This window comes from Geotrypetes seraphini, chromosome 8 (genome assembly GCF_902459505.1).
Source record: "Geotrypetes seraphini chromosome 8, aGeoSer1.1, whole genome shotgun sequence".
Lineage (NCBI taxonomy): Eukaryota > Metazoa > Chordata > Amphibia > Gymnophiona > Dermophiidae > Geotrypetes > Geotrypetes seraphini.
This window is the reverse complement of record NC_047091.1, coordinates 155,546,336-155,573,689: the sequence shown is the minus strand read 5'-3', so window position 1 is coordinate 155,573,689 and position 27,354 is coordinate 155,546,336. Positions and strand designations below refer to the sequence as shown.

Sequence of the window (27,354 nt, the reverse complement as noted above, 5' to 3'; positions counted from 1 at the left end):
AGAAACTTAAAGAGCAAGCAGGTTCTGAATTTCAAAAGCCAAGGAAGCTGCAGGTGAAAAACTCACAGAAGTAAAATATTCTGAGCACCACCAAAATCTCTTATGTTAAGACTATAAAAGTCTTTGTGGTGTTGGTTCAAATATCTGGCAAGGTGAAGGAGGCATTCCCTGGATCATTATGGGGAAAAAAACCCCATAGGCCATGCAAGGGATACTCATAGCCAGTTTATCTAAGCAATTAGTGTAAGCAAATGTTTCCTCACTATGCCTACTGTGAGTTGAAAAAAGCTACAATTGTGCATTACAAGCAAAAAAGCTATTTGTAGTAACATAGTGAAACTAATATTTTAAATTTCACAAATCATACCAGATTTTTGTAACAAAAAATCATTACCATTTACAGATCATGTTCAATCCTACATTAACATTTGAATATATCCTTACCTTACACTTTTCTGGTCAGTCTTTATGAGCCTATTTAAGATGTACACGCATTATCTGTCATGATTTTAGTCCTGGAAGTCATTTCCAGGCCAGTTTATTAATGCAGCTGTTGGTCAGGTAATCTCTTTTTACAGGACTTGCACCAGGCAGTGAATGTTTCACCAGGACGTGTCCATGTTAAAGCAGGTCTTGTGTATTTAAATAGTGAAAACCATTACCCTAGTGTCTTCTAACTCCCTCTGGAGCTTGTCAGCTTTGGTCTTTTCAAAGAGCAGGCTCTGTTCAAGCTCCTTAATGCGGGCATGCTCCAGTTTGGTCTGCGTCTGTTAGTAAAAAGGGAAAGGAAGAGAACACAACAGTGCCACCATCACATGCCAGCATAAGAAGAGGGAGCCATGCAGGCCGTGCTGTCAGTACCTTCCACCACTCATGAGCAGAGAGAATGCAGTAGGAAACGTGTTCAAGGAAATGCTTGGATGAAAGAAAGAGAGAGAAAATGGATGAGTGAAGTTCAGAAAAGAGAAAGAGGGTGATCATGCAGCCAGTGTAAGTCACATTGATAAGTAAGGAAACTATCGGCACAAATTAGTTAATATTTTAATAAGTTATAAACCCCTTTTCCCTCACTGGTACCAAAAGTTTAATCTCAATGCAGTTTTTAGAAAAATCTTCCCATAAGAACTTACTAAAAAAAAAAAACCCCAACAAAACCCTCAAACTCCCCCACCATCGTTTTAAAGTTTTCTACTGGGAAGTACTTCTAATAATTTTTCAGATCGTAAGAATAAGAGCATATAATGTACTGTATTTTGTTTTGTGACCCTTAAACAATCAGAAACTGATTTTTTCAACATTAATAAGGCATTTCCCCTCTTTTCTGAGATTAACTGTCATCACACTATTCTCAGAGCATTTCATGGTAAAATAAGCTGTTTCAATCATACTAGAAGATCAAGAGGACATATGAAACCAGCTTAATAAAGTTGGCTTAAGCAAATGGCATGATATACTGTGTAATAAGCCAATTACTCTTGAGGGGAGAAATGATCCAAGTACCCTTTCGTCTTAGTCACCACTCCTTTATTCACACAAGTGTATACCCACGAAATATTAGCCAACCTCATGAAACTTCAAGGGAATCTCCCTGCCGCAATCAAGAAGGATTGGTCCATACCCAATTGATGGACTATCTAGATCAGTTCTCTCTTCTACATGAAACTCAATCAGGTTTTAGACCTCTGTTTAGGCAGCTGACCCGCACAACTCTTTCTCCACAATAACTGATCCCTAGAACTGTTATCACTAGCTTTTAACTCTGTTAAGTTCACTCATTCTGCACCATCTTTTAATCATTGTAAACCGCATAGAACTTCATGGTCCTGCGGTATATAAACTGTTGTTATTATTATTATTATTTAGCAAGACAGTAATTGCGGCCATCTTGGATAATTTACGTTCCTTGTTTAGCAGGGCCTTAATGCCCTGATTATGCAATTTGATATGAGTTCTGCCTTTGACTTAGTGGACCATGGGAAATTGATACAATGCTTAGTTGCCTACAATTGGTATCAGAGGAGAGGTGTTAGACTGGTTCCGAGGTTTCCTTATGTCCCGCACCAAGTACCAAGGTTTCCTTATGTCCTGCACCAAGTACATTTTAATTACAATCTCTCTGATACCTGGAGTAATCCATCTGGTGTTCCGCAGGGGTCACCATTATCCCTATTGCTTTTCAATGTCTACATGTCATCATTAGGTGCGCAACTGACCCAGCTGGGGATAAAATTATCTAGTTATGCAGATGAATTTACAATCATTATCCCATTCGCTACCTCTCTCTCTGAAGTTACTCCTAAGGCAACAGAAGTACTAAATTTGATGGAACAATGGATGACTGAATTTAGACTGAAGCTTAATTCAGAAAAAAAAGTTCTTTGTAGCTTCGCTACACCCACCTGATACTAAAACATCACTGTGCATCAATAAACTTAGTTACCCCTTTCAACCTACTATGAAGGTTTTGGGAGTAATATTGGACCAGGGCCTAACCATGAAAGACCAGGTGGACTCTTTGGTTAGAAAGGGGTTTTTTACTCTATGGAAGCTTCGGTCTATCAGAGCTTATTTTGATGCTTCATCATTCAGAATTTTGGTACAATCCCTTATACTGAGCCAACTTAATTACTGTAATTTCACCCATTTGGCAATTTCCCAGAAGAATATGCAGAGATTACAAATGGTGCAGAATGCAGCGGTTAGTCTAATTCTTCGGTTGAGTAGGTTCCTTCCTACCAACTCCTGCACTGGTTGCCGATGGAGGCACGAATGAAGTTTAAGTTTGGATGTTTTTGCTTTAAGGCACTATTCGGTTTAGCCCCTAAATATGTAACAGACCTTTTCTCTTTCTCAACCAAGAGAAGCTTACACTTGAACTTTGTTTCTCCACCGGTTAAGAGGATGTAAATTTAAAAGACATCATCAACATCTTTTCTCATATCAGGCAGCATTATGGGGTAAAGATCTGGAACAATTACTTATGCTTGCTAACACTTATGGGGAATTTAGGAGACACCTAAAAACATATCTGTTCCAGAAGTACTTAGGTACTGATTTGCACAATCTTTCCCACAATAACTGATCTCTAGAGCTGTCAGTCACTAGTCTTTAACTTTGTTAGTTCTACTCAATTTGTATATTCTTAATCATTGTAAACCGCATAGAACTTCATGGTCCTGTGGTATATAAACTGTTATTATTATTACTAAGTGTTAGAGAATACCCATGCCCTGAGATTGTCCGGAGGGATGCCCACTCCCTCCTACCAACATCCCTGAACCCCCACTCGAAGTCCCTGACAGGAGGGATGCTGTAAACCCTCCAACCACGATAGGCAGGAGGGATGCCCACTCCCTCCTGCCACAGGGCCCCCTGAACCCATGATCCCCCAAACATGGATACCCCTGAACCCCACCCCTACCCCGACACCTCCCAAGACCCAAACTTCCCCAGCACCTCAAACCCCCCCCCCCCCCGGTACCTTTTTGTAGTAAGGCCATCTGGAGAGATGCCTACTCCCTCTGGCCAGCAGGCCAGCCTCTTCACAATGGCAGGCTTTCCCCTTCCTGGTGCATCCTGGGATGCACCGAGAAGGGGCCTAAGGCCCTGACTGGCCCAGGTGACTAAGGCGCCTTAGGCCTCTGAGTCAACCAAAGTCTTAGGCCTCCTTCCCAGTGATTTCTGGGATGCACTTGGAGTGGCCGCGTCTATTTGAAATGTAGTACAACAATTTGCTGGCCTATATTTCAGGCATCTATCGCGGCCCTCAGGCCACTTAAGTTCACCCAAGGCCACATCCAAGCGAAACCATGCTCATGCCTAGCCTTGGGTAAGCTTACGTGTCCTGATGCGTCTCCCTGCACCCACAACAGATGCCTACAGTGTAGGTGGCCTGCTTCGGGGCGTTTTTTGTTTTTTTTAGAAAACATGCATCCTGATTGGCTGGTTAGACAGCAGTAGGAAGCCTTCCATTGCCTACAATCGGGATGCCGTTTATAGAATTTGCCTCTTTATATAGATACACTGCTAACCTACTGGAAGTATATTCTGGAAGAGGAAATCCAAGTCATTGAAGTCACTGAAGCAGTTTCACAAAAACATTTTAAAATTTAAAAAAGGGATTTATAATCTTGCTCTTTTTTCCTTCTTTGTTGAAAAAGATTTACTTCTAAAATCAATTTGGTTGGAACAATGTAAAATAACGAGTTTTCACTTTTTATTGTACCTTAGCAATTAGTACGAGATTTCTTGTGTGAATGAAGGAGGGAATGAGGGAAAGGAGGAATAAAAATGCCCTTCAACAATATGGAACAGAGTTTGTTCCAGTCACACACCAAATATTTAATTTACTTAACATATAAATTTGGAATTCCTGTCCTTTGAAACTGCTTTCCTTTTTAAAGGAGCATTGCCCCACCATCATTATGAATGGATTTACATATGTATGAATAAGTAGTATTTTGACACTATTAAACAAAAGGTCTGTCTGAAAGCACTCTCTTACAAAGGGGTTTACATTATCATTAAGTTATCATTTAGTTCATTATATACACTTTTATACATTTATGTCAAAGCTCCAAAAGCAACATGCATATAAATATAAAATTAATGTTTTAAGAACTGATTATTCAGTTAGTATTTAAGTACAATTAAGCATTTTGTTTATTGGCATAGGTTCTGGAGCAACATGGGATGTCTCCACATTGAGCATCTTCAGGATCTACCTGTTCACCTGACTTACGTAGCACTTTCATGGGAGCTCAGCACAACAGCTGGGAGAAGCAGAGTCCAGCTTAAAGACATTTATATGTTAGCTCACAAGTATACTTTAAATCTGTCTATAAAAAATGGTATGTTCTTTTAAAGAAGGAACACAATTGTATTCTCATAGAACAAACAGAAAAAAAAATTTAAGGTGTTTTCAGCTAGATAAATGTGAAAAAGAAAAATGACAAAACCTAAAAGCTGAACTAAAAAAAATAAAAATAGTAGGTTATGTGAATGGAAAACTTACTGAAAAAGCCAACAGCTTTTCTAATGGTTTAGAGTTTGGTAGACTTACACGGCTCACCTTACTCATAGAGAATTAATTATACTATATTTTATGATAAAATTCATATTCATATTCTTCAGATGACTGAAAGCATACTTAAAACTGGAAGACATCCAACATTTTCCTTTTATTTAACCCACTTTATAAAACTGGCAGTGCTGGGAGATACTGAATTGCTGCTTTCTTACAAGCTATAACCACCAAACTGACAAAACATTTAGGAGATGTTACATGCTATGCATCATTTCCACACTTATAGCAGAATTTTAACCAAACAACATAATATTTAAAAAAATATGAAGTTCTAGGCTTACATAGCAATTGAGGTATCTTTTCAGAGGTGTGTACCGAATTATTGAATATTTTGTAATTTCCTCAAATATTTAATAACACTACCCCCAAAACTATATAACTTTCTAGAAAATACTAACCCTCTCTTCTAAGAAACCGCACTAGTGGTTTTTAGCGCAGAGAGCCGCGCTGAATGACCTGTGCTGCTCCCGACGCTCATTGAGCTATGAGCATTGGGAGAAACGTGGGCCATTCAGACGGCTCTCTGCGCTAAAAACTGGTAGCGCAGTTTCGTAGAAGAGGGGGTATATATTATTCACCTTAAAGTTAAGGCTCTGGTTCACAATTCTGTGAAGTAAACTGCCAGTTTTATAACCATTTTTAATTAAACTTTTATTCCAATATGTTTTTTGAAAGAATTTTAAAAAGCAACAGCGAGGGTCACTGTAGAACAGTGAAAAGGAGGGAACATGGCCCTTGAGTGATTATTCTGCCACCACTGTAGCCATCCAGCTATAGTAACCATGCTGAATAAACTAGGTATTTTAAGAACTGTTTGCGCACTGAAGCGCTTCTTTCATTGTTAGACTACAGAAAAAGAAAAGTATTCCTAAGAATCCTCATTCAAGGTCACAAATTTGTACAGAACACTTCTCTTCCATTCCTTCATAACAGAAGCTAATTATCCTGAATATCTAGGTTGCAAGTTATAAAGCTGGGTGTGTTTTACCTCTAGGTCTCCTTTGGTAATGGATTCTTCTTCTACACGGAACTGAAGATCCTCTACCTTCCTGTTAGATATAAATTAAAATATTTTTGAAAGCAGCTAAAAGTTACCAATTAAACTTTCCTTACTAAGATAATTTAAAAGAATACATGAAAATGCAAAGCAAATATTCCTGACATGTATTATCCAAACTTATCACAGGCGGTAATATTTTTCTCAAAAACTATTTTAATTCAATTCCCTGCCTAGTGCTTTTAATTATCATGGTTAAGCATATGAACAAGTTCAACCATTTACAGGTACTCATTGACTTACGACCTATGCAAGTTACAACTGTTTGACTTTACGACACGTTTACGACAGTTTCTCCCGCTAGCTGTTGGCAGCGCCAGCCTCCCGCACTCCCACATCTCGCTATGCAGCAGTAATACTATAAAGAGAAGGAGGCGCCACAACGAATGTTCACCACAAAGGGATTGTGCTGTTTTGACTTAGAAAGTAAGAAAATGTTGATAAAATATGACTTTAAGATGATTACAATATCATTACCCAGTCTAATACAGTATTCTTACCTTAATCTAACATAGGCCGACTTACATCCCCATCAACTTACGACCTGTCAGTCGGAACCAATTGCAGTCGTAAGTCGATGAGTACCTGTATATGGCTAAGAACATAAAAACGCATTCAGTGAGAAATGGTTTTGATGTCACTCACCTCTTCTCCTCTTCAAGCTGATTGAGAAACTCCACTTTCTCGCGGTCAGCAGCTTCCACCATAGACCGCAGCTGATCCATCTTTGCTTCCATTTCCATTACATACTAAAGAATAGCAGTAACATTAATTACATTACATTACAGATTTCTATTCTGCCATTACCTTTCGGTTCAAAGCGGATTACAAAAAGAGTTATGGAAGAAGGGTTGCAACGTTAGATCAGAGAAGGTTTCCAAGAGAGGGAAAAGTAGGATCTGGGGTTAGGGAGGGGATGGTAAGAGGGGGGTTAAGCTTTATCATGGTAGAGTATAGTTTTTATTTCCTTTCTGAACATCTTGTAGTCTGGGGTTGTTGTCAATAGGTTGGAGACTTGGTTGTCTATCTTCGCTGCCTGAGTGGCCAGTAGTCCGTTGTATAGTTTTTTCCGTTTTACTTCTTTGATTGGGGGGGGGGGGGGTAAGTGAATGGGGTGTGTGTTTTTCTATGCCTGGTAGAGGTGGTTTGGATGAGGCGGTCGTTTAGGTAGGTTGGGCTGTCTCCATTTATAGTTTTAAATAGTATACAGTAGAAATGAAATTGTATTCTTTCCTGGATTGGAAGCCAATGAGAATTGATGAATGCCTCAGTAATGTGATCATGTTTTTTCAATGAATAGACGAGTCTCAGAGCTGTATTCTGAATTATCTGTAGTTGTTTAATCATTATTGCAGGTGACAATAAGACTAGGAGTTAGAAAGAGGGAACAGGATAAACACAGAGTTCAGAGTAACAGAAAGCTCTCAATCTATAGGCATTTTTGTTAGGCAGGGACACTGACCTAGGGCTCCTTTTACTAAGCTGCGATAGCGTTTTTAGCGCACGCAGGATTTTAGTGCGCGCTAAGCGGCTAGAACTAATGCCAGCTCAATGCTGGTGTTAAGGTCTAGCGTGCGCACTAAAACCGCTATCGCAGCTTAGTAAAAGGAGCCCCTAGTGTTTCCAAGTGTTTATAATTGTTGGGGACAAGCTGATTGATTGCTAGTTTTTTTAAGTGTTGGAAGTAGATTATAACATTAAACATTAATTCATTTGGTAGGGAGGTTGGGACAAAGCCGGTGATGTTATGAGGAGTAAGAGAAGATTGGTTTTCTTTCTCTTGAAGAAACCCCAGTATGAGGAGATTTACTCCATAATCTGAGGCTTGTCCCTATACATAAAATTCAATAAAATAATTAATTAGGATATAGTCTACTGCCCTTTTTGACTTTTCTAATGGTTCTGTGCATGTATATTTAATTAATAGATAACCATTTAATTTTTTAGTTTTATACCACTACTTGCACAATTTGAGAACATCACAACTACAAGCATACATACCACATACTCTACTGGATCACAAAGAACCTAAGATTAACTGGTTCCATTTTTTTTTTCCAGAGCAGTCTAAGTTAGCCCTTATTTTAGCCTTTAAAACTATTTCTCACCTCAGTCCTTGATTACTTCTGGTTTTATAGGATATGTAAAATGAATATTTGTGAGATAGTGTTTGCAGACAACTGACGACAGCAAAGCATGAAAATCTCTCACTGTAGATATACTGAAACCCAGACTGATCAGGGGGTATTCAATGGCTAAGCTGAGAAACATTGCCTTAAAATAGCACCAATTTCAGTACAAAACTGCCATTTTTACAGATTTTGTGACAAAAACACACCATTTATATCTAGCCTATAATTCACTGTAAACATGCACATACCTGATCGTGACCATCTCGAATCACTGCCAGCTCCTGCTCCACTTCTCCCACATGACTGGTTGCCTTAGCAACTTCAGCGCGCTCCAGGTCCCTTTCAGCCAGGAGTTGTTCAATGTGCTGCTGCTTCTCTTTGAGAGCTTCTTGCAAAGCTGTGGTACCAGAAATTTTTCGTGCATAGCGAGAGGAAGTTTCTGTCAACTTCAAAACAAATTGAACAAAGCACAGATGATTTGATTTGGCATGTAAAAAAAAAAAGGAGAAATTAGTCTTACCTGATCATTTTCTTTCCATTAGTCCATCACACTATTCCCAGGCCAGTAGGGATAGTCTTATCCATTAACCAGCAGGTGGAGATAGAACTCACAAAGAAAAGCTGCTACATATAGGTCCTAACAGACCATAGCCCTTCAGTATTTTCATTGATAAGCAGAATGAATCTAGGAAGAGACCTGCTACCACCACCTGTGCTCATGCTGCCTCTGCCACAATTAAAGTTCCTAATTGCTCCTTTTTTTTTTTTTTAAGTGGAGATGGACTCAGTCCACACAGAGGCAAATATGTAACGAATGTAAAGGCTAACAGCACTCTAGCCCAGAAGCACAGAATGACGGAGGGCTTCTGGAATAACGTGAAGGATTAATGGAAAGAAAATGATTAGGTGAGACATAATTTCTCCTTCCATAGTGTCCTTCCCACTATTTCAGACTAGTGGGATGTCCAAAGGTAGACCCTATCAAGGGTAGGACCACTGGAGATGCTGCCTGCAACACCTCCACTCCAAACCAAGCATCCAAACGTGCCCCAACATCCATCCAGTAATGGCTGCCAAAGGAATGAATAGACAACCAGGTGGCGCAAATAACCAACAGCCTCCGGATCTGACCTCTGGAAGTCATTGGTGACCTCCAAATATCTGACAAGAGCTCAATGCACGTCCAGGAGAAACAGGCTCTTGAACCGGGCACCGCAATCTTCTTCTCGAAAGAAAGAAAGCTCTACCAATTGATTAAGGTGAAATGTTGACATCATCTTCAGAAGAAAGGACAGGTGTGGGACTGCAGCAGAGGAAACAGCTCAAAGCAGTTTGCAAAGACGTAATAACCGCGATCTTCTCTGCAGGCTGCACCTATAAGGTAAATGGTGCGGGGAGGCCAAGGGGAACACTGAGGCCTTCCCCCGGGGGGGGGGAAAGTGCGCAGTCCTTCGGAGTGGGGGGTGGGACAGGCCTTCAAGGGGGGGTGCAGACCTACAAGGGGGGGTGCAGACCATCAAGGAGAGGAACAGGACTTCAAGGGGGAGGGAACAGGCCATCTATGGGGGGAACAGGCCTTCAAGGGAGGGGAACAGGCCTTCATGGGGGGGGGGGGGAACAGGCCTTCATGGGGGGAACAGACCTTCAAGGGGGGGACAGGTCTTTAAGGGGGGAGCAGGCCTTTAATGGAGGAACAGGCCTTTAAGGGGGGAACAGGCCTTCAAAGGGGGGAACAGGCCTTCAAAGGGGGGAACAGGCCAGGGATGATGGCACAGGCCTTCGGGGGGACAGGCAGGCCTTTAAGGGGGGGACAAGCCTTCAAAAGGGGGGGGACAGGCCAGGGATGGTGTCATAGGCCTTCAGGGATGGGGGACAGGCCTTCAGGGATGGGGTGTAGGCCTTTAAGGGGAAGTGTAGGCCTTCAGGGGGGACAGACTTTCAGGGGAGGGGGGCCCTGGTGTAGAAGTACAAGGAGGAAGGGAGGGAAGGGAGGTTCAAAGAGACGTGAATATGCCGGACTTTGTGGGGGGGAAGAAATAATGGGTCTAAAAATAGAGGAGAGGGAGATAGATGATGGACAATGGGATTTAGGGAGGGAAGGAACAGAAAGGGAGAGAAGTTGGACACAAGGGATGGTGTACTGTGGAGGGGGGGATAGAGATACTAGATAGGAGGGTAGTTGGGAAAAGAAAGGGAGAGATGGTGGACCCTGGGGTGGTGGGGAAGGAGGGAGAGATGCTGGATGAAAGGGTAGTTAAGAAAAGGTGGATCTGGGGAGGGAGACGAAAAAAAGGAAAGATGACAGACCTCGGGGGAGGGAAGGGAAATGGAAGGGAGGACAGAGATGGCAGATGCATGGTTAGCACGGAGAAGGAAGGAGACCCTGGCAAGCAAGTTATCAGAAGACAACCAGAGCCTGGGACCAACAAGATTTGAATAATGACCAGACAACAAAAGGAAGAAAAACTAATTTTATTTTCTGTTTTGTGATTACAATATGTCAGATTTGAATCGTGTATTCTGCCAGAGCTGGTGTTAGACCGCAAACGTGAGCTAGGATTTAACAGAAAGAGGAAAAGTCTTTTTTGTTTGTTTATTTTGTTTACACCAAAGCTCCAGTGTGGTTAGGAGAAGGCAAAGGGGGTGAAGAGGCTATAAAATAAACCCACCAGAATGTTTGAAAAAAACAAAACAAAACACCCAATTGGACAGGAAAATCGAATCAAATTGAAAAACCAATTCAATAGGCTGAATTGAATCTAAATTTTTTTTCTGAATCGGACAGCACTACTGTGGAGTACCCCAAGGATCACCTCTATCTCCCACACTCTTCAACCTATACATTACTTCCCTCAGCTCATACCTAGACAAACATGGCCTAACCTCCTACAGCTATGCAGATGACATCACCATTCTCCTCCCCTTCGATCAACTGGAGCCCACCATGATAGGCACAATACACAAAACACTTGAAACAGTAGCAACATGGATGACAGAGCACAAACTAAAACTTAACCCGGGCAAAACAAACTTCATCCTCCTAAAAAACAGCAAAACCCCAATCTTAACAAACATAGTAATAAACTCGATCTCATACTCCATTCATCCCACGCTAAAACTCCTTGGAATACTAATTGAAAGAGGCTGTACCATGCAACCACAAATCAACAAAATAATAAAAACATAATTTGCAACTAAGAGAAACTTAAGACAAGTCTGAAAATTCTTTGACAGAAAACAATTCCAACTTTTAGTACAATCTCTAATCCTAGGCTTAATAGACTAGTGCAATATACTATATCTCCCCTGCCCAGCAACCATGATAAAACAATTAAAAACAATGCAAAACACAGCCCTAAGACTCATCTACTCGCTGAAAAAAATACGATCACATCACAGAAGCATACCACGACTCACACTGGCTCCCAATACAAGCAAGAGTACACTTCAAATTGCAGCCCAACCTACTGGAACAACCGACTAACTCAAACTACTTCAACCAGACACAGAAGAACCCACACACTATTCACACACCCACCTACCAAAAATGTCAAACGAAGAAGAATGTACGACAACCTACTAGCCACCAGAGCAGTAAAACTGGAAAGACAACTCACAAATCTGCTATCCTCAACCACAAACTACAAAAACTTCAAAAAAGAAACAAAAACCCTACTCTTCAAAAAGTACATTAAACCTTTATAAAAGATCCAGACCCCCAACAAACTTCACCCAAAACACCATCTACATAGCACTCATTAGACATTTACTAGTATCTTGACAATTCTCTTGTAATCCACCGAATGTATTTTGTAACATCATGACAATTCATGTGTAATCCGCCTTGAACCGTAAGGTAACCAAGAGGCTTAATAAAGCTAGTTTTCTTTTCCGTGGAAGAGGCTGCAGAGCTGATGGCACTTAGATGGAGAAGTAGAAATGGGGAAGAAGAGGAGAGGTAGGAGGCAGAAGCTGGCACCACCAAGCATGTACCCTGAAGGGCCATGCTAAGAAAGCTCAACTGGACCAGGAGAGGCCTATCCAGAATCCAGAGCTGATAGTCACAACCATCCATCTGCTTGGAGACGGAATATACTTAACGGCTGTAATCGGGTAGGACCTACATGTGGCAGCACTTCTTTGCAAGTTCTATCTCCACCTGCTGGTCAATGGACAAGACTATCCCCACTAGTCTGGAATAGTGGAAGGACGCTATAGAAATTCCTATATTTTTCTCACAAATGAATCTGTTAGTAAACAGTACAAATCACCTAAAACAAACATCGATAGGTATCCTTAACCTTATATTGTAATGCAAACAGAAATCTCTCTGATTATCAGCAATGAAAACTAACTTTTTAGTTTTGCTTTGTTAAAAATATGCCATTATAAAACCTGAAAAGTCAATATTTCAATTCTCATGCAAATAGTCTATTAAATTATGAGAGCTAGAGAACTACCTTTTTTGTTTGTTTTCTTGCTACAGTTATCGTGAGGGCCCTTAGCACCATATAAACTGTAGCCCCTATAATATGTTTCAATACAATGCGAGTTATTGCTTATAACAGTCTTGTGCAAGTTCAGAGATTGAGGGCTGCAGATAGTCCAGGTTTTCAGAATCTCTCTAATGTATAAGCGTAAGAGATCTGCATACAATGGATGTAGTAGACATGCAAATCCCTCATATGCATATTCATTAACGATATTCTGAAAACCCAGTCAATGACTGAACTTGGACAAGCCCGTTATAAGCAATATCTCCTTCTGTACTAAAACATATTATAGGCGGCTACAGTTTATATGAAGCCAAGGGCCCTCATAATGACTAACAAAAAAAACCCAACCAAAAAACCCAAGCTTTACACCTCCCCTTTATAAAGCTACATAGCTAAGTGCTGCGTGGGCATTGGAGTATTTACCGCTTTGGCCCGAACTGTGGGCTTTAGTAAAAGGACCCGTTAGTTCTCTAGCTCTCATAATTTAATAAAACATTTGCATGGGAAATGAAATATTGACTTTTCAGGTTCTATAATGTTTGATTTTATTGTGAATGTATGCTCTTGGTGACTGTTGGTTTTCCTATTTTAAAAGAAGTTCATTTTTTGGATGTCTCCTTGATTAGTTTTGGGTATAGTGCTTTGGCCTGTTTATTTTTTGCAGAAAAGGTGGCATAGAACCATTTTTATCAAGCAAAATTAAAAAGCTTATAAAGTGGTCAAAGGTTGGACCCCATTTTTACCATCACCACAAATAATATTGTAGACCTGATATGTGGATTCACTTATAACATTATGAACTATCTTGGAGCCAAACATCCATACTGTAAGAGTTTATATATATATATACTCTTTATGCATTTAAAATTAAGTGGTGACTGCTTTGAACAACAATCAATATGCATATCTTACAGAACAGTGCATGTAGCAACACTATAAAATTATATACAATGTATGATCATTTAAGGCAGGGGTGTCCAACCTGCAGCCCCGTGAAGTATTTTGTGCGGCCCCGGTCGAGGATGATGCAGTGTTTTCCTCTGCTGCCCACGGGTGTTTACCGTCTTGCCGGCTCCCTCCCCTGTCTTGCTGCAGCGTTTGTGCGGCCCCAGAAACATTTTTTTCGGCCAATGCGGCCCAGGGAAGCCAAAAGATTGGACACCCCCGATTTAAGGCAATTTATTTAAGAGCGACACACTTCATTTGAGAAATCTGTATGATTGCCTCAATGTTGTATGTGTTATACATTTTTAAAATAAAGATTATTAATATAATTAGTATTAAATGTCGACCTAAAATTTTAAACTAAATAGGGCTAATAAAAATTGAGGTCATCCAAAGCATTTGTGTTGTAGCACGAGAGATCTGATGTGCCAGGCCTAGATCCAGGGAAGGAAGGAGCTAAGATGACTGCCAGTACACAGGTACAGCTACTTGCCATACAATGAAACCAGCGGCACAATGCGCAGCGGCCCCAAAAAAGGCGAACAGAATGTTGGGCATTAATAAAAAAGGTATCACTACTAGAACCAAGGAGGTTATCCTCCCGCTGTATAGGGCGATGGCGTGACCGCATCTGGAGTACTGCGTTCAATACTGGTTGCCGTACCTTAAGAAGGATATGGCGATACTCGAGAAGGTCCAGAGAAGAGCAACAAAAATGATAAAGGGCATGGAAAATCTTCCATATGCTGAGAGGCTGGAGCTCTTTTCCCTGGAAAAGCAGAGACTTAGAGGGGATATGATAGAAACTTACAAGATTATGAAGGGTATAGAGAAGGTAGAGAGAGACAGATTCTTCAGGCTGGCGGGGGCAACAAAAACTAGAGGGCACTCAAAAAATTGAAGGGAGACAGATTCAGAACAAATGCTAGGAAGTTCTTCTTCACTCAGAGGGTGGTGGACACCTGGAACTCGCTTCCACAAGAGGTGGTAGAGCAGAGTACGATTTTGGGTTTCAAAATGGGATTGGACGAGTTCCTGAAGGAAAAGGGGATTGAAGGGTACAATTAGAGGGCTACAATACAGTACAAACTGCTTTAGAGCATTAGATCACTTACAGGTCATTGACCTGGGGGGCCGCCGCGGAACGGAATGCTGGGCATGATGGACCTATGGTCTGACTCGGCAGAGGTGATGCTTATCTTCTTATTAGGGGTGGAAAGAATCATAGAATATTCAGGAGAAAGAAGGATATCTGAAGTACATAAGAAATCCCATATTGGGTTTCAAGTTTTATTTTTTATATTCTTTATCCATTTTAAAACCTTCAATAAGTGCAACATAAACATAAAAACATTTTACACTTTAACATCACTTAATATTCTATCAAAGTATATTTCATATCAAATATTTATATCCCTCCCCCCAGTATACTCAGCAATTGTCCTCAACCACATGTAAAAACAAAGTATTCTCCCCTACCCCAATTTGGACGTGTATATTCAAAGGGGAAAAATAATAATCATTCTTTACAAAATTTTGTTAATGGCTCCCAAACATCCTTAAATTTCCTAAAATGTCCCTCTCTCCATTTTAAAAATGTGGCATAAAGAATTTGACCAAAAATTATAATTCAACCGGTCCCAATTTTTCCAGTTCTTCAAAATATGTTGTATGGTAACCCCTGTCATAATAAATAGAAGTTTATTATTATTAGAAGATATTTGGCTCTAAGCCCTCATTGACGTGCCAAATACGCTTATTAGCATTTCTAAGTGATTCAATAAAAGGTCTATCAAGTTCAACATCCTGTCTTAGCGGGATCCCAGGGAGTAAACCCTATTTTTATTGCTCATTCCCAGTAACAGAAAAAGCCTTCCTAAGCCTATATGGCTAATATTTATTGACTTTTCCTTTAGATTATTGCCTAAACCCTTTTAAATCTAGCAATATTAATAGCCTTGTCCACATCTTCCACTGAAACTCTATGGGCTCCTTTTACAAAGATGCGTTAAGGCCTTAATGTGCGCTAGCCGCTACCGCCTCCTCTTGAGCAGGCAGTAGTTTTTCGGGTAGCGCACACTAATCCGGTGCGTGCGCTAAAAACGCTAGCGCACTTTTGTAAAGGGAGCCCTATATCTTACCTGTATGCCAAGTGAAAAAAACGCTCTCTCTGATTTGTCCTAAATCTGCTATCTACTAGTTTCAAGGTGTGCCCCTTTGTTGCGGCACTATTTGAAATGGTAAACCACCTTCCCTATTTAACCATTTCACCCTACTCATGGGTTGCAGGGAAGGAGGCTCATGAATTGATGCGTCACTGACTACAAAGTCCAAACTAAAATGATCACTGGTCCTTACATATGGATGAAAACTGAAACTCACCAGTCCTGTGCGACTAGGCTTGCTGCTTACTGATGATGCCACAGAACTCATGGAACTAATGGAAGAGGCACTTGGACTTCGTTTCAGGGCAGATGGTGTTGAAGGGGTAGTAACCATTTTTCTTACAGCTGTCTTTGCTTTAGCTGGTGTAGTTGATGGGAATCCAATCTTCGTTACTTTGTGTACAGGTGCAAACAAACCGTATTTTGTCTGGCACTGAAAATACCTTTGGGAAATAAAACCAACAACAACACACCCCAGGGGATCCTCTCAATGAAAATACTCAACCAAAAAATCCTTCAAAAAAAAAAAAAATAAAATATATATATATATTTTTTAACACTTTCGACCCAGTTCTTTTGGGCTTTCAACTCCAACCAAAATCAGCCTCTCTCAAGGCTATGATACAATGAGCTTTCATTTACAATTTCCTGTACAGTGGAACCTTGGTTTACGAGCATAATTCGTTCCAGAAGCATGTTTGTAAACCAAAAAGGACTGCAGATCTTCGAGCACCTGCACCGGCATGTCCTGTGCGTTGGTGCCAGGTGCCAGATGGAGGGTAAGCGAAGTGTTCGAGTGGGTGGGGGGTGCCGTATCGCGGTGTGTGCGGGGGGGGGGGGGGGGGGAGGTGCCGGATCGCAGGGGGAGGAGCTCGTACATCGAGGCAAGCTCAGTTTGCGAGGCACCGATTTTGCAAATGTTTTGCTCATCTTGCAAAAACACTCGCAAACCAGTGCACTCGTAAACCGAGGTACCACTGTATTTTCTACCCTAATTTGTAATCCTCTCGTCTCCTTTCTATGGGATAATCCTTGGGACAGGGTGAAACAAACTGCAGTTTGCATCCTATACCTGTTGGATTTTACAAGGGGGCTGCAACATTAAACAAGCTTAGGGGTAGGATTCAGCAAATGGCGTCCAAATTTGGGTGCTGAAAAAATACATCATGAAGCGTTATTCTATAAAGGGTGTGCTCTCCTTAAGTTTCCGTGCTTCCGTGGATCTCGTGCCAAACTCTGGGCACTGGAGTACGCATGCTGAAATCTGCTATAAATGCTGCTGGGATAGCCGAGAAACACTCTCTGAACTCTTTAGTCTTTCAGCACAACAGAGGATACCACTTCGCTTTCACCTACAAAGCATCCGGGAATGCCAACTGGGTCCGAATTTGGACATTTTGGCAACCTCCTGGGCAGAAGACTTGCAATGTTCTTTGACAGCACAACAGATACAACATGGGTGGGATATGGCTATACCGGGGTACAATCTACTTCGTCAGGATAGAGAGGGCAGGTTAAGTGGAGGGGTAGCACTATACATTAAGGAAGACATCAAAACTACCAGGATCACTGATGTCAAGTATACCGGGGAGTCCCTCTGGGTTAACCTGGCACGAGGTAGTAAAAAATGCCTGTATCTTGGTGTGGTATACAGACCTCCAAGACAACCGGAAAACATGGACGCAGAATTAATTGAAGACATAGAGAATATAACTCTACGGGGTGACACTGTGCTGCTAGGGGACTTCAATATGCCTGACGCAGACTGGAACACATTTTCAGCAGCAACCAGCAGCAGCAGGAGGCTTCTGAACTCCATAAAAGGAGTACATCTCAGACAGATGGTAACGGAGCCCACTAGGGCCCAGACGATCCTAGACCTGGTACTCACAAACGGGGAAAGCATCTCAGAGGTCTCGGTAGGAGATACGCTAGCCTCCAGCGACCATAACATGGTATGGTTCAACATTGGGAAAGGATCCCCTAAATCAATTACAAAAACAAAGGTGCTCAACTTTCGGGGCGCCGACTTCGCACGTATGGGAGATCACGTTCATCAGACGTTACAGGACCAAGCAGAGACCGGCAATGTGGAAACTATGTGGTCGTACCTGAAATCATCCATACACGAAGCAACTAATCGCTACATAAAATCAGTAGATAAACGGCAAAGAAACAACAAACCCCAATGGTTCACTGAAGAGATCTCACTCCTCATTAAGGAGAAGAAAAAAGCATTTCTTTCCTACAAACGCACCCAGAGAAGAGAAACTAAAGTAGAATATAAGACCAGATCGGCAGCGGTCAAAACAGCAGTTAGGGAGGCCAAACGTCGAGTGGAAGAAACTCTGGCAAAAAACATTAAAAAAGGGGACAAATCCTTCTTTAGGTATATCAGCGATAGGAAAAGGAACACAGACGGTATAGTACGCCTTAGACAACCGGACGGAAACTACGCGGTGGCGGATTCAGAAAAAGCAGAACTACTAAATGAATATTTCTGCTCAGTCTTCACCTGCGAAGCACCGGGACACGGACCACAGTTGATGATAATACAAGACGTGAATGACCCGTTTCAGAACTTTGAGTTCACTCCTGGGGACGTCTACAACGAACTGGCAAGGCTAAAGGTAAACAAGGCCATGGGACCGGACAATTTACACCCAAGAGTGCTCAGAGAATTGAGAGATGTCCTGGCAGAACCGTTGGCGGTGCTCTTCAATCTCTCACTAAGTACGGGGAAAGTTCCGTTGGACTGGAAAACAGCCAACGTCGTTCCTCTACATAAAAAGGGTTGCAAGGCTGAGGTTGCGAACTATAGACCGGTAAGCCTCACCTCAATAGTGTGCAAACTCATGGAAACACTAATTAAGTATAAATTAGATACGATCCTGAATGAGGGAAATCTCCGGGATCCCAGCCAACATGGATTCACCAAGGGTAGGTCATGCCAGTCCAATCTAATAAGCTTCTTTGACTGGGTAACAAGAAGACTAGACTCAGGAGAGTCCCTGGACGTCGTGTACCTGGACTTCAGCAAAGCGTTTGACAGCGTCCCACACCGCAGGCTGCTGAACAAGATGAAATCTATGGGATTAGGAGAGACTCTAACTGCATGGGTTAAAGATTGGCTTAGTGGCAGACTTCAGAGGGTGGTGGTCAACGGTACCCTTTCTAAAATGTCAGAGGTGACCAGCGGAGTGCCACAGGGTTCGGTCCTGGGCCCACTCCTCTTCAACATATTCATTAGGGATCTGACTCAAGGGCTCCAAGGCAAGGTAACCTTATTCGCTGATGACGCCAAACTATGCAATGTAGTAAACGGCTATAATCTTCAGGATGCTATGGAGCAAGACCTGCGTACTTTAGAAAGTTGGTCCTTGATCTGGCAGCTGGGCTTCAATGCCAAGAAATGTAAGGTCATGCATCTCGGCAACGGAAATCCTTGCAGAACTTACACCCTGAATGGAGAAACTTTAGCCAGGACCACGGCAGAACGAGACTTAGGAGTAATCATCAGTGCGGACATGAAAGCATCCACTCAAGTGGAGAAGGCTTCATCTAAAGCACGGCAAATGATAGGCTGTATCAAGAGAAGCTTCGTCAACAGGAAACCTGAAGTCATGATGCCACTGTACAGAGCCATGGTGAGACCGCATCTGGAATACTGTGTTCAATTCTGGAGGCCACATTACCGTAAGGATGTGCTCAGAGTTGAATCGGTTCAGCGGATGGCTACCAGGATGGTCTCGGGGCTAAAGGGTCTCCCGTACGAAGAAAGACTGAGCAAATTGCAGCTCTACACTCTCGAGGAGCGTAGGGAGAGGGGAGACATGATTGAGACATTTAAGTACATCACGGGATGGGTAGAGGTGGAAGATGATATCTTTCTTCTCAGGGGACCCTCGACCACAAGAGGACATCCGCTCAAGCTCAGGGGAGGGAAGTTCCGTGGAGACACCAGGAAATACTTCTTCACGGAGAGAGTGATTGAGCATTGGAACGAGCTTCCAGTGCAGGTGGTCGAGGCACGCAGCATCTCAGACTTCAAGAACAAATGGGATACCTATGTGGGATCCCTACGAGGTCATGCCAAGGGATAGGGTCACTAGGACTGAATGAGCGGGTAAGTAGAGTGACAGTATAATTACAATTATTCTTTAGGGGGTCAGTAGATTTAAGAGGGTGGGTAAATAGTGTGGGCAGACTTGATGGGCTATGGCCCTTATCTGCCGTCATCTTTCTATGTTTCTATGTTTCTAACATGTGCTCAAAAATATCAAGAAGGTGTCCTCTAATGTTATTCACTGGGAATTACAATTGAAGATTGTTCTGCGGCTCTACATATCCCCTGAGCGAGCATCCCGGATGGGAATCACTCAACATCATAATTGTCCCAAATGCGATCAAGCACATGCTTCTTTGGGACATATGCTTTGGACTTGTCCACGCATTCAGCAGTTTTGGATTTCCCTTGGTAATTATACAACTTCTCTTTGGGGACGGCACTGGGTTCCTGCGCCAAAAGCGTTATTTGGATATTATACTATAACAGCGCCGAAACCAAAGGGGATGACAGCCTTTGTGTCAAGAGTGTTACTAATGGGCCAGAAAGCAATTCTGACCAACTGGTTGTCCCGGGACCTGCCCTCAAACAGTCAGTGGAGATCCTTGATGATCATACATGCCACTTTGGAGCAGAGACAGGTTGGTGAACTGAACCGGGGTCGGGGTCGTCGATTTTGCCAGATCTGAGAACACTTTTGGATGGTAAATTATTGAATTTGTGAAAATGGCCACATGTCACCGGATGTGTTACTGGACTCTAACCCTGAAGAAATGAGGAGGGAGAGGGGGGGTTTGGCTAGTGCACATGTAAGAGATTTTGAATTTAATGGTTGAATGTTTGTTCTTGCACTTTATGGAAAACTTTAATAAAAATACTTAAAACATAAATTCTGCTGGTGCAGATACCAAGAATTCTGAAATACTGTGTGCATCTTTAAGGAATGCCCGGGACCTGCCCATACCCTTTTCCATGGTCATGTAGCCTTTTGAGTTATGCGCCCTATAATCTGTACATGGATCTGTATAGAACAGTGTGCCGCAAACTTTTTGAAGCCACGGCACACTAAAATAAATGCGTTTAAATTTTTACTGATTGATTATCTTGATGTAAACCGCTCTGAACAGTAAGGTATAGCGGGATATAAATAAAGCTATTATTATTATTAAACTTGGGGCTGCAACTGGAGGGCAGACGGAAATGCATGGATGGCAAAGTGATGACATCACGTGCATATGTGATGTCATTGTGTCAACATCTGGCCACGGCCCTGAGCCTCCTATTACTGCCAGTGGAGAAGGAGAGGTGCCAGGGAGGAGGAGGCGCTGACGCTAGCTGACTGCCTACAGGATGTGCCTCTTGCTACAAGAGGCACGTCCTGTAAGCAGTCAGCTGGTGCCTCTCCTTCTCGCGGCACACCTGGAATCTGCCATGGCACAAAGTTTGCGATATACTGGTATAGAATAATGCTTAGCAAGATGTGTGCACAAGTCCAAAATGTTGCCAATTAAGGCCAATGAATGGTTGTAAGCACCCAATTATTGGCATTAACTTGCTCCTTAGCCAATTTAGTTGCACACTCCACTCAGGATCATGCCCAAATAGAATCCAGGGGTTAATGCTCTACATCAGGGCTGCTCAATTCCGGGCCTCGAGATCTACTGGCAGGCCAGGTTTTCAGGATATCCACAGTGAATATGCATGAGAGAGATTTGCCTGCACTGCCTTCTTGGTATGCAAATCTCTCATAAGCATGTTCATTGTGGATATCCTGAAAACCTGGCCCAGAGACTATGGGAGCTCCAGGCAGCCATTTTCTATGAGCGATCTGCACGGGGCAGGAGCGTGGGAAGATCGCTCCTGCCCCGAAAACCCGCTAGACCACCAGGTAAGGCTTAAGGGGGGGCTTACAGGACTTAAAATAGCCTGAAAATTTTTTTTTAAAAATTTTGTTTAAAAATTGCGAATAACTGAATCCGCAGATGCTGAAACCGTGGATTTGAAGGGGGAAGTGTATTCTCTATATGTTAAAATACATGTTTTATAAATTCCAGACCACATTGGAATAGTCAACTCCTAATAGAACAAATATATTACTTCTCTAACATGCATGGCTTTCCAACCATCCCTCGATACTAAAGCACATATAAATTAACTCATCACTGGTCAAGAGGTCATGTGAGTTTTAGTGTTCTACAGCTGGGATACCACAAATACCCAGAGAAGTATCAATGTCACTTGAAATACTAACGTTCTCTTTCAGATGTGCCACTGGCATCAGTTCTAAAATCCAACCATCTTTGTCAAAATTAAAAGTCTATATATTCCAAGCACAAACAGCGTAAGAACACATTTAAGTTTTCAAATTGCTAACCATCTGAATTAAAATCTACCAATTTTAGCAAACAATAGCATTCAATTTGATTACTTTGCATCCCTATTTTGAAACAAATGTCCTCAGTGACTATTTAAGAAAGAGAGTGTATATAAATATAGTAATAAGACACTTTATTTTAAATCAAATGTACTAAAATTTTGAGAGATTTATCTTTTTCGTGCTTTTACTTTGCCCCTACACATGACATTGTTTTTTCAAGAGTAACATCAGCACTAGTAAATATTTAACTCTCCCCACATGTGATACAAGTTATAATTGAAAAATTATGAAATAAAGATTTTTAGAAGCTTAAAATTCATCCGTTGTCATTATTGATGAACAACCGAAAGGTACCTTCTTTTTAAATTAAGCAGACATATGTTCAACAAACCTTGTTCCAGCCACAGCACCATCATTCTTTCCCAGAGGTTCATCTAATTCCACACCACACCATTCTCCTTTAGCAAAATCTGTCTCACCCAGGAACCGTACCACACCAGCTTTAGTTCCCCCCACCTGTAAAATAAGGATTCTTATAATGATATTGTAAATAAAAACTAAACTCTGTATATATTGTACTAGTCTTATAGCCCGTTACATTAACGGATGCTAGAATATATGTGTGTGTGTCTGTCTTTCTTTCTTTCTCTCTCTCTCCTTAGCCTGTTTCTGTATTTCTGTCTTTCTTTTTCCTCGACTGTCCACCACCACCCCTTGCCTGCTCCTCACGCAGCCATAGGGAAACAGTGATTTAATTCCCAAAAAAAGTCACCAAAAGATATCCACCTAAATTTCTGCACACTCCCCATCTACTAAAACAAAATGGGACCACAATCCATTCATCTTGAGTCAGTTTCAAAATTAGAATGCTGCCTGCACTGAACTGTGAGCAAAAAAAAAAAAAAAAATTAATTAATGAATCGGGCAATGTGACATGAGCAGCAAAATATGTTTTTGCTGAGTGAGTTATTCACTATTAATGGCAAAATTCACTGCAGATCTTTGCACAACAACAAAAATAAATTTCAAAAGATAATGGTGGAAAAAGTGTTCAATAGTAACTGATTTGGTAATAAATTCTAAGATAGTTTCTTATCAAACTTTCAGTAGCCCTGATAACCAGAAGCTTACTTTTCATCCAAGCTATGCTTTTGGCCTTCGTACAGTTTCAAGACTGACACTGCCATCCCCCTTTCCTGCGGTCCCGACTATGAACCTGGTGATTCCAGCAGCGTGTGCAACAGTCTTCACATGCTGCTTCGGGCCCTTCTACTGCCCTGATTTACTCTGGCACGTCCCTGATGACATCATCAGAGACGCGGCAGAGCAAATCAGGGAAGTAGAAGGGCACACGCTGCTGGAATCACCAGGTTCGTAGTCGGGACCGCGGGAAGGGAAGGGGGGCAGGGCGGCAAAGGACTCTGCAGCCGCCAACAGCCGCGGCGGCCTTCAGCCTCCGACAGCCGCCGCTGAGGCCTGCAGCCACCGACAGCCGCCGCTGAGGCCTACATCACCTCGGGGGGGGGGGGGGAATTCTCATGCATGCACACTCCTATCTGCGGTGCCCTACAGCGCACAGAAAACGGGCGCACGCAGGTGGGAGTGCGCATGCGCGCTTAGGGCTTTATTATATTAGATTGTATTAGGTATTTATATATCACCTATCACGATTATCTAAGCGGTTTACAATCAGGTACTCAAACATTTTCCCTATCTGTCCTGGTGGGCTCACAATCTATCTAACGTACCTGGGGCAATGAAGAATTGAGTAAGTTGCCTAGGGTCACAAGGAGCAGCAATAAAAAGAATCACATCAAAAGGACAGAAGCGTCATTTAATACATTATAACGGATTTTAGAGCTGAATGCATGTGTCTATTCTATCTGTGATACTTCTATTTTCATCATGCTCATAAATTATGGCAAATATACCAAAATCTGAAGTTTATATTTAAGTTTGTGTATATAATATTAATTTGCTACCACTATACAAAAAGGGAAGTGTGAAATTGTGGTTCATATTGTGCTAAATTTAACTGATTAAAACACCATTATTACAATTTGTTTAAATAGTTGTTAGAATTAGGGGAGTATTAACCCTTTGGTGGGCCTTAGGGAAAACAGCATGTTGGACACCTCCTCCTCATCACTTGAAATATGCATATGTCTTAAAACTCCCACAAATGCCCCTCCTTTCCCCTGTGAATCTGACTGCAGAGGAGGAAGAAACAGGTAAGAAGTGCTGCTCACCAATTCCTCTTGTCAAATGGAGGACAATGTTCTCTTTAACACCTGTGCATTGTCCTGAAAGCTGTGGTGGTTCTCATCTCCCCCATCCAATTCTTCTTTCTGTCAGCAGCTAACTTACTAAGGCCAAAATATACTTTGGGAGCCTCTGAATTAGTACATCTGAAAGGGCCCCTCAGCACATGCCTAGTTTGCCTATGCCTTAATCCTGCCCTGATCTGAATTGAAAAAAAAAAGCTATAACACAAAAGTTCTCTCACCTCTTACCTTCATCAATACCACCAAGATGAGTAAAATTAATCTTCCTCCAAAAATGTCCTTTTCCAATCTGCTCGAAAGAACCCGAGGAAAGTAACACAGTAGTGGAGAAAAAAAAAAAAAAATCTACTCACCAAAACACGATCTCCCATTTTGAGTTCTCTCTCCGCCTTCTTAACGGATCCAGCTTCAGAGAGGTTTGACATGGATTCACTGGCTGTTTTTGTGAGGTTGCCGACCACTTCTTTCATTGTTGGTTTCACAGGGGTAGCTACAGAGAGAGCTGGGGGAGACACCACACTAGTTGATGACACAGACGTTGGTGAGGTGGCACGAGACACGGGAGCAGTCTGTGTGCCATTGGCTTCATTTTCTGCTAACGGTTTTCGTGATAGTTTTGATGGTCTCGTGAATATTCCACGACAGGCTTCACACTGGAAGTACCGAACACCAGCCACCGAGCCATCATTCTTACCAATTGGCTCATCTAAAACGATGCCTGCCCATTGGCCTGGAGCAAACTGTGTCTCGCCAAGAAACTGAATAAACCCAGGTTTATTACCATTCACCCACACTCGCTCCCCAATTCGGAAATCGTCCACAAACTCTTCTTGCGTTTCAGCAGCTGAAGTGCTTGATGGCTTTTCACCTGACACTGCCTTTCCTGATGAAGCTGAAATATAAAAGTAAAATTTAGGGAAAATAACTAAATCATCAAAGTAATGTATATCAACCATTTTAAGCGATTAACCCTAAAATTTCAAGATAACTTTCCTAAGAATGGATATGCAAAAACATTCATAAAATCAGCCAGTTAATCAATTACAATCTTTACCACCAAAGCACTTTATTACTGTATCCTGAACATTTTAACATCTGCTATACCCAATGATAAAGTCAAACGAGCTGCTTGTTACTTATTGAGCAGAAATGCTGAGACGTGGGCAATGTCTACAAACACAAAATCTTGTATAATAAAAAAAAAGAACTCACCCTAAACTAAGCACATTCAAAGTCATAGTGAATAGCCCATATAGTACCATGAACTATGTGTGTATGCTATGTAGCTTATACAGACTATGGGCTAGATTCACAAAGCAAACCGATCGTGTACCGATCGGTTTGTGACCCGATTTTACTCTGGCCGATTCACTTACCTCTCTGCCGATCCCCTCATTTGCATGCACGGCTCAGAATCAGAACGGCATGCAAAGTAGGCAGGGACACAATTCACTAAACAAATTTTGCAAACTGTCTGGGCTGGCCAATCAACCCAAGAAGCGACTGCTGAGGACCAATAGCAAACATCCTTTCTCACTCTCCAGCTCTATTGCCTCTCTGCTCTCTGCCCTGCTCCTGCCTTCCTTTACTCTGCAGAAGCCCTGGATTGTTTAGCTCCTCTTGTCGCCCTACTCTCTGCCCCGAATCAAAACTCCCACTGCTCTCTGCCGCCCAGACTGATCTCTGCTGCACCGACTCTTCTATTCTTTGCCTCCTTCCCTGAAGTGTGACCCCGCGTGTTTAAAGCAGGGCTGCACTATGTAGTGCAGCCCCGCTTTAAATCTGCGGGCTCGCTCGTAAGGTGTGTCTTCTTGCTCGCAAATGCATTTTGCAATCCTGGACTGTTTCTGAGCCTCCCTCCTATTGGACTTGGAGATCCTTGGTACATAATTTGGCTGCCTGAGAGGCCCGAGAGACGACTGGTCGTCCTTGTCGACGGTGCCATTACCTGCTGACTTGGGGAGCTTATCTGGATTCCTTACCTCCTAGAGGTTGTAGCCTCCTTTTGAATTCTCTTGCCTAGCTTTGTTAGTGTTCCACGCGCTTGCTCCCATGGTCAGTCACTGCCTGCTCTTCTTTGTTTTTTGGGGATGGGGATCCCCCCTGATGTAGCCCGAGGGCAAGAGTACGGGCCTTTGGATCTGGGAGAGTTTTTGGTTGTCTTTTGTATATTTTCTGGAGGGGGACCCCCCAGGAGGGGATGTTGTTTTTGGCAGTTCTTGGGGGTTGGGTAGGGTGGAGGTGTCGGGGGATGGGTTTGTGCCATTGGGTGTTTCTGAAACCTGTGTATTGTTGGATATTGATTCTTTGCTCTTGTTGTATCTTTTTTTGATCTTTTGTATTTTTCACATTCGCAATAAAAAAGATTTGAACATAAACCTGCAGGCTCGCACTGCAGGGAAGGCGGCAGAGAGCAGGAGAGTCAGGGCCAGTGAATTTTAGAGGCTGCTGCCGCCGGGGATCGCCCTTCAAGACAACTTGTTGAAGAGATAGCAGGAGAGGGGGCCCCCAACCTGCCCCCCCCCAAAAAAAAAAAACGCAGCAAGCAATAACGAACACGAACGCATGCACAGACCATCTACAGAGAAAGCAGATGGTCTGCGTACTAGTGATTCGTATCGGTGGATGGGGGCGTTCCTCTGATCGCCCACATTAGAATATTATTGGTTTCTGAATACATCTGACCTGCCCAGATCGGACACGCATCGGTCACGATCGGGCAGGTTAGTGAATCTAGCCCTATGA

At 42.3% G+C, this 27,354-nt stretch overlaps 1 protein-coding gene across 7 annotated transcripts in view; it reads right to left on the bottom strand.

The window, feature by feature from the left end:
• CLIP1 (CAP-Gly domain containing linker protein 1) overlaps positions 1-27,354 on the bottom strand; it is a 188,891-nt gene that overhangs the window by 120,785 nt on the left and 40,752 nt on the right. For 4 of the 7 annotated variants that reach the window (XM_033954228.1, XM_033954230.1, XM_033954233.1 and 1 more), the window contains exons 3-9: positions 24,963-25,501; positions 22,716-22,840; positions 16,099-16,324; positions 8,524-8,721; positions 6,789-6,892; positions 6,075-6,135; positions 663-767 (exon numbers count right to left, since the gene is read on the bottom strand). In XM_033954228.1, the coding sequence (XP_033810119.1) occupies positions 663-767; positions 6,075-6,135; positions 6,789-6,892; positions 8,524-8,721; positions 16,099-16,324; positions 22,716-22,840; positions 24,963-25,501 (1,358 nt within the window). The remainder of the gene's footprint in view (positions 1-662; positions 768-6,074; positions 6,136-6,788; positions 6,893-8,523; positions 8,722-16,098; positions 16,325-22,715; positions 22,841-24,962; positions 25,502-27,354) is intronic. The other 3 variants (XM_033954231.1, XM_033954232.1, XM_033954235.1) reach the window with 1 other exon arrangement.